This window comes from Lycium ferocissimum, unplaced genomic scaffold, assembly GCF_029784015.1.
Source record: "Lycium ferocissimum isolate CSIRO_LF1 unplaced genomic scaffold, AGI_CSIRO_Lferr_CH_V1 ctg2550, whole genome shotgun sequence".
In the NCBI taxonomy this organism is placed as follows: Eukaryota; Viridiplantae; Streptophyta; class Magnoliopsida; order Solanales; family Solanaceae; genus Lycium; species Lycium ferocissimum.
The window spans coordinates 96,281-103,242 of NW_026722316.1; the positions used below are offsets into that span (position 1 = coordinate 96,281).

Consider the following 6,962-nt stretch of genomic DNA (forward strand, 5'->3'; position numbering starts at 1 on the left):
TGTTGGGTTAGCTCAGGCGAAAAATGACATTTTCCATAAAATAAAGTCACTCTTTTTACAGAAAAGAAACTCACATTTTTCAGAGAAAAAAGTCACTCTTTTCAGAAAAGAAAAGTCACTCTAAAAGATGTGCTTGTTACGAAAAGTCTCGTTGAACAGATGTGTTTGTTGCGAACAGATTCCTAAGTTATTATAAATACTTAGTACTACTTCAAACAGATGTAGAATTACAAACTTTCTCTTCTTCTTTTTATTGTTTTCACTACAAATCACAACATTTTGTTCTTGTGCGAAATTTGAATTAATTGCTGGTATTCGAATTTCGTTGGCTTTGTAAAATCCTGGAGAAATTCTGCCACCACCCCTGCGGCAACGACGTGGGATGCTTAAATCAAAGCTGGATTACTTCTTTCCACTTCTAAAACCTATTTTTCTAACAATCTTAAGGAATTTAACCATCACAGAGATGCACAGAGAAGAGAACTATATCCATTTTTTACTCATTAAGTCATCGAAGGCTTTGTCATTGGACATGTGGAAAGCAGAAATTTACTTGCACACTGAGCACCAGATTCAATGAACAATGAGTGGCCTTAAACAAAAATCTATGTACAGAGCAAAATACTGAAATGCATCATCTCTAAATTAAAAAAGACATTAGATACTGCTGGCATTGAGATCCATCAGCAAAAACTAGTTTATGAAACCGCACCCTTTAACATAAGAATCAGAGGCTTCTGAATAGCAGAGCAAATTATTCTTCCGCCGAGACAAGTGACTCAGTAAAGTCTTATCCTGGTTTGAATGCTGTCCCGACAGATGGGGCACAACTGCAGATCTTGCCCACATTCACAACATGTCTGCAAATAAACGAGATTCTGTCAATATATGGTAGATTTGCTAGTGCTACTACCTGAGAAGGAAATTGAAAATCTGTACAACTATACCTGATGTCCGCAACCAAATGCCATGTCCTTTGGACTGGTTATGCAGATGGGACAAAGCTGTCAAGCCATGAAATGTGAAACTAATAGTTAAAATAATGATTCTGAAAGTACATCAAGATATGGAACCAAACCTCAAAAAAGGAAAAAGATAATGGAGATGAATGGTCCAAAACACTTGGAATGAGCCCTTTATGGTTTATGAGTGATTATCAAGAGTTAAATATGTAACCAGCCACCCTCAATCAAACAAAAATTCTGCTTACATGATTATCTGCAGAACTTGCTGGATGACTTGACCCAACAGCTGAATTGTGTCCGCTTCCAACAGCTGAATTGTATCCGCTAGAAGAAGGTGCACTAGGACGGTAACTATTTTTTTGTGAAGGCTTTGATGTTGTGCCAAAAGAAGCTGCACCATAGCGAGGAGGGTGGAGAGGAATCCTGTCAATTTCATTACCTCTACGAGCACTGCTCAGAAAGTGAAAACTGGTTAAGAAATAAAATGAACACTGACTGAAGAGTGAAGTAGGAAATAAACTGAAATTAATTTGAGTATCAACTAGTAACATATTAACAATGAGAGTTAAATTTGTACCCCAGAATGTTCAGCTCCAGAGTTGCTTTGTACTGAGAAGGTATTTCCATCAATGCTGATAAGGCAAACTCTGCTTCTTTCCTAGACCGATCCACATTTTTTGACATGATATCTGTAAAATTAACAAACTAAAGAAAACAAAACAAAGTTGTTGACACATATGGAAATCAAAACTTAAGGCAATAAGAGATAACAAATCAATACCATCACGAACAGGAAAAGAAGCAGCAGTAGTTACTTGCCTGGAAATTGTCAAAGGCTCGAGCAGGGATATTGTCATCAAATTCCCTCATCATGTCCCATGGCCCATCTCCAACCCCAACCAAAATAATTGACAAGGGGTATTGACTGCAAATAAAGATCAACAGATTTCAAGAAAAAATTTGGAAATAGCACCATAAAAGAAAATTTTCTTACAGTAAAAATGTTACCTAGCTTTAACAATTGCTTCAACTGTTCTCGTCTCTTGAGGGCTTAATTGACCATTCGCAGTATCTACACTTCTTGTAACCTGTAACCATCTCTTTCATTTTAGATGGGTATTTTGAGTTGCTTATAATCATGAGTACAGAGATTCATCTTTATTTCCAACATTGGTACATTCTTCAGTCTCATGACAGGTTATATTATCTGCAAAAGCCAGATAATGTTCTTACAGCAAAATTCTGTGAAAGAATTCACTCAAGGCTCTATGGCATTATTTTCCCTTTTCATAGGACAGTGTTAGCTGAAATGGTCGGAAGTATATGTCACTACAAATCTCTCTCTTATCCTTCTATCGAAAACAAGATGCACGTCCAAACCTATGGAGAAGGCACAAAAGCTCATCTGAGAGTATCGCACTGTCTTAATTTCTTTGAAGAACCATGTATTGCTTCTTTTTTGATCAAGTAACCATGTATTGCTTCTTAAGTTGAAGATTTTGGCAGAAAAACCTATTTTCGAGATCTCCAAAAGTCTGAGAGACTCTAAAAGGTGCAATTACAACTTGCAAGAGAACCTGAATATAATTCTTAATACGGGAAGTTTTACAGCATGAGGGACCTGAAGATGGCCACGACTACAAACAGCTTTACCCTTATTAAAACTTTCATCTAGGCAATCAAATTACTATTTCTGTTTGGCTAGCCTCCAACCAACCCAACCATTCCTTGGGGAGTGACAAGCACAATGTTGAGGCTGGATACTTTTGATCTCTACTTCCAGGCACTGATTGCCTGCTAGACCAGTGAATCACAGGTTGAAGATACCACTCACCACATGACATGTACACACATATTTGGCATAAATCTGAAGACTTTTTTTTTTTTTTTTTTTTTTTTTTTTTTTTTTACTAAAGTTTCTTCATCCAACACCAGGTATTTAAGCCTAGGGCAGTATCAAATCTTTCAGCTTTAAAATGATATCTAAGATCAAAATCTTAAGTCATTTTTAAAATCTACTTCATCTGTTTCCTATGTAGATTACAACTACCCGTCAACTGATTTGTACAGCATAGAGTGAGCATAGAACATTCCCAAAATCAGCATTAACACAATAGGAATTGTTTTAAAAAAAAAAAAAAAAAAAAAACATAGAATGCATCTAGTGAACAATATTGTTGTGCTATAGAATATCTACCTGTCCATCCGCTATTATCAATAGAACATGGTACTGACCACCACTCTGCTCAACAATAGTTATTGCCATTTCAATAATAGGAGCAAATGATGTTGGTCCTGTAAAGATAAAAGAGTCATGAAACAGAAGAAGAGATGCAGAACTATACCCACTGCAGACCATCAGAAATAGGCAAAATACGAGAGAGGAGACTCAAGCTGGACCTGCAAGCCGTAATTGGGGAACTAATTCTCTATATCTATCCAGTACTTCCTCGAATCCATTACAAAATTTCTCATCGGGATAGAAGCTGAAGACTTCTTGATCATGTGTTGAGGCTGCAAATACACAATCAAATAAGACCTCTGTGATTAAAAAAAACTCAATCAGAAATTAGGTGTTGAGAGAAGTACCATCTCCAAATCCAAAACAAGGAATTAGGTTGTCCTCATCAAATTTTGATAGTGTTCTTCCAATGATCGATATTGCTTGTTCATATGGATTTAGCCCATCCCCAATGTGATGCAAACTTTTCCGGTGGAATGACCTTGCACCTAGTTCAAGAGTAGATTAGATGCACAGTGTTGTAACTCAAATATAGGTATTCCACCACAAATTTAAGTATTACCAGTCCACTCATTGCTCTTGGTAAAATCAATGCCAACAATTAAGTTCGAAGACTCCAACCCAGCACGTGCAAGGGCATCAGTGACCTAAAAAGAAAGTTAGTTATATTATTAACAAAAAAAAGCTTTATAAGTTCAAAAGCATCATGGGGGAACTGCATCAACTAGTACTCTCAGGTTTAATGACAAAGTTTCACTTTTTCTTATGGCGTAGTTTCATTGATGGCATCAAGCAGATGCAACGAGTACAAAAGGTAATAAGAACAAAATAGAAGATGTTCGCTCTAATACATGACAGGCTATGCTAAGATCAGGGAGCTAACAAAGTCCGAAAAATCATCAGGGAAATTTAGAGAGGACAGATTGTACCAACTAAATAGACAAAAGAGACATCTAGCCTTGACTCTTGAGGGAGTGGTTTCTCCTTGCCAATAAACTTATGGCTCCACATCACATGTTGGATTGACAAATTATTCACCAACTCTCTGCTAAAATTTGGTGCTTTAGCAGCAGCTTATAGTTTACAACAGGCAACTGGCACGCTAAAAAAGATAACCTTTTAGGTGCAAAAATAATATAAATATATGTGCGAAATAAGACAAAACCAGTTGCTTCACCAAAGACAGAAAAGTAGCATGCTGGGGAACATTTAGACCTTTTTGCCAAAAGAATAACCACGAGGTACGAATATATTGACATAGAACATCACACGATTCAACTAGTCATATCTAACCATTCCAAACCAGTATAACCAAAATACTGTATCAACTTATCTCTAAAACTGCACATTATAATCTTAAAAAGCAGGTAGTTGTAACAGCATTTAGATGTGGCAAGTGGCGGAAACACATACAAGTATATTATTCAAACAATTGCATATTTCAGCATGAATTAAGATATTGCTGATGCCATATTCAATTTTCATTCTTGCATTTGTAACTCACAGATTACAACATGAATATCTTGATAGCATGAAGAACAAATGATTGCTTTCAGCATGACCAAAAGAATCATGGACCAACAATACAGATTGAAGAGATTATGTTCAACATCCCCGAGTATCATAAACTTGCTGAAGTTTTATCCTTTTACCCATTCATAGATTGAACTTGTTTCACTTTACCTGCTCTAAGCTGTTGTAGTCATCATCTATCTTTGAATATTTCCTCTCAAGCCTTTTCTTTGATTCAGGAGGTGGACCACCATATGTTGGATAAGCAGGTGGCGGTGGATAATTATAGCTTGGTTGAGTATATGATGGCGCCGCATATGGATAACCTGATTGTGAACTGGAGCCGAATGACGCATATCGACCAGTTGTTGACCTCTTTGAACTCTTGGCACCCATGAAATCTACAGACCAAATCAATTCTTTAAATAACAAACTTTTATTACATTTGTCATCAACAAGAAAATAAACATGAAAGGTTTTCTTAATATAATTTAGCATAGGCACCCAAGGGTGTGGCTTAGTGGTCAACGAAGTGGGTTGAGAACCATGAAGTCTCGGTAGGTATCCTGTAGAATTAGTCGAGGTGCACCCAAGCTGGCCCGGACATCTCGGTTATCCAAAAAAAAGAAATTAAACATGAAGGCTGCCCAACTTATAGGCTAAAACGGATAGCATGGGACTTATTCCATAATGGAGGTCTCAGGTTCGAAACCCCCTGCCTACAACAGCAGGGGATTTGCCTTATGAGTCGAGCTCGTCGCACGGGGATTTCCTAGTGCGGGTTATCTCTCCCGTGTGGTTTGTGGGCTATTGCACAAGAGCGGGGTTTACCCTGTGTGCACCTGAAGGGTGGCAGATGCGAGTTCCCTTGTCATTTAAAAAAAAAAAAAAAAAAAAAAGGGGGACACAGTTTCACACCAACATACAGGGTGCTTTTACACACACTCCTAATACGTTATACTTTACATAAACCATTAAAAAAGTTTGATGAGACTGGTAAAATATTATCCAACTCTTGTAGGTTAAAAAGATCGCCAACGCCTTATCTGGGTTCAACCTCGATGATGAGAGGTAACAACTACTAAAATGGTCAACAAAAGAATGTAAGCGAAGAAGTAGGAGAGGTTTAGCTGAAATTAATGAAAGCTGAAAAACAAGACTGTTATAAGCATCAAAGCTCTTCTCCTGTCCGACTCATAAAGCTGATTTTACAGTAACTATAACAGGACTAATAATGTATGAATATAAGTTTAATAAAACATATATCTTTCAAAAGTTGATCACTAAGTCCTGTTTGACATCAAATTTCTTTTACTGAATTTTCGATTACCTTATTTGGGCAGTCAAAGTTTGAACAATCAAATGTGTGTAAATTATACCAAGTTTCTTTGTATTTTACCCACCCTACAACCTCATCAGCCAAATATAAAAATAAAAAAAAACACATACTGAAGAGAAAATAGAAAAGCCCACGAAAAATTACAATAACGCCAAAAATGGTTAATTGCAGGTTATAAGATCAAACAAAGTTCAAGAATTTAAGAAAACAATATTACCAAATCATAAAATATGAATCCAAGAGTATCAAAATTAAGCCAAAGAAACACTTGAATTTCAAGTCAACAACGTGCCTGTGGTTTGTAATTATCTGTCAAAGGACTTCAATTTGAATCCAACGTAATCAACACCTTTTTAAGAAGTCAAAAAAAACAAAGAAACATTGTAGATAATCAGAACAACTCTCAAACCCAATAACATATTCTTCAAGCCTATATACTCTTCCCCCACAATTAAAAACCCAAAATGTACATTAAAACTTGAAACACTCAAATCTAAAAACAAAAGAAAATAATTAAAAGAGAGTATTATGTGGCACCTATTCAAGTGCCGCCCAGTTTTTGCTGCATTACTTTGAGATTCTCTCAGTCAAGAATTTTTGTGTGTGGGTGTTGGGGGAAGGAGGGGGGGGGGGGTCGTGGAGTGGAAAAGTAGGTTGGGACAATGAAGCTTTTTCGTTGTTAATGGTTTTAGAAGTGGACCAACAGATTGTGTTTGTTTTGTTATGTAGCGTACGTCTCTCCTTTGTTATTTCCGTGAAGCTTCTCTAGTATATATATATAGGATAACTCCGAATTCAAACAGATCATGGGATTTTGGTCTATCTATGTTGTGTCGTAGTCATATTGAAATTGAGTATATTATTATTACAAAAATCAAAGAATTTCACACTGAGATGTGGAATG

The 6,962-nt window shown here is 36.5% G+C and overlaps 1 protein-coding gene across 2 annotated transcripts; it reads right to left on the bottom strand.

Moving 5' to 3' along the window:
- Positions 1-475: 475 nt before the first annotated feature.
- On the bottom strand, positions 476-6,753 carry LOC132043489 (E3 ubiquitin-protein ligase RGLG2-like). Of its 2 annotated transcripts, XM_059433958.1 has the most exons (13): positions 6,596-6,753; positions 6,276-6,407; positions 4,891-5,120; positions 3,770-3,854; positions 3,555-3,695; positions 3,366-3,479; positions 3,163-3,260; positions 1,974-2,053; positions 1,785-1,890; positions 1,543-1,670; positions 1,211-1,415; positions 948-1,004; positions 476-860 (listed from the first exon to the last, which is right to left on the bottom strand). In XM_059433958.1, exons 3-13 carry the CDS (start codon positions 5,113-5,115, stop codon positions 780-782), a joined length of 1,320 nt encoding a protein of 439 aa, XP_059289941.1. In that variant the 5' UTR covers positions 5,116-5,120; positions 6,276-6,407; positions 6,596-6,753; the 3' UTR covers positions 476-779. The 2 variants fall into 2 exon arrangements, with proteins under 2 accessions (XP_059289941.1, XP_059289940.1); XM_059433957.1 differs by lacking the exon at positions 6,276-6,407 and having other exon boundaries at positions 6,596-6,752.
- Between the last annotated feature and the right edge of the window lie 209 nt (positions 6,754-6,962).

Coding starts and splice junctions, on each gene's coding strand:
- LOC132043489 (XM_059433958.1), bottom strand. CDS start 5,115: ATGGGTGCCAAGAGTTCAAAGAGGTCAACAACTGGTCGATATGCGTCA. Junction 3,480..3,554: donor TTGTTTTGGATTTGGAGATG/GTACTTCTCTCA, acceptor GTGTATTTGCAG/CCTCAACACATGATCAAGAA. Junction 2,054..3,162: donor TGATAATAGCGGATGGACAG/GTAGATATTCTA, acceptor AGATGGTTACAG/GTTACAAGAAGTGTAGATAC.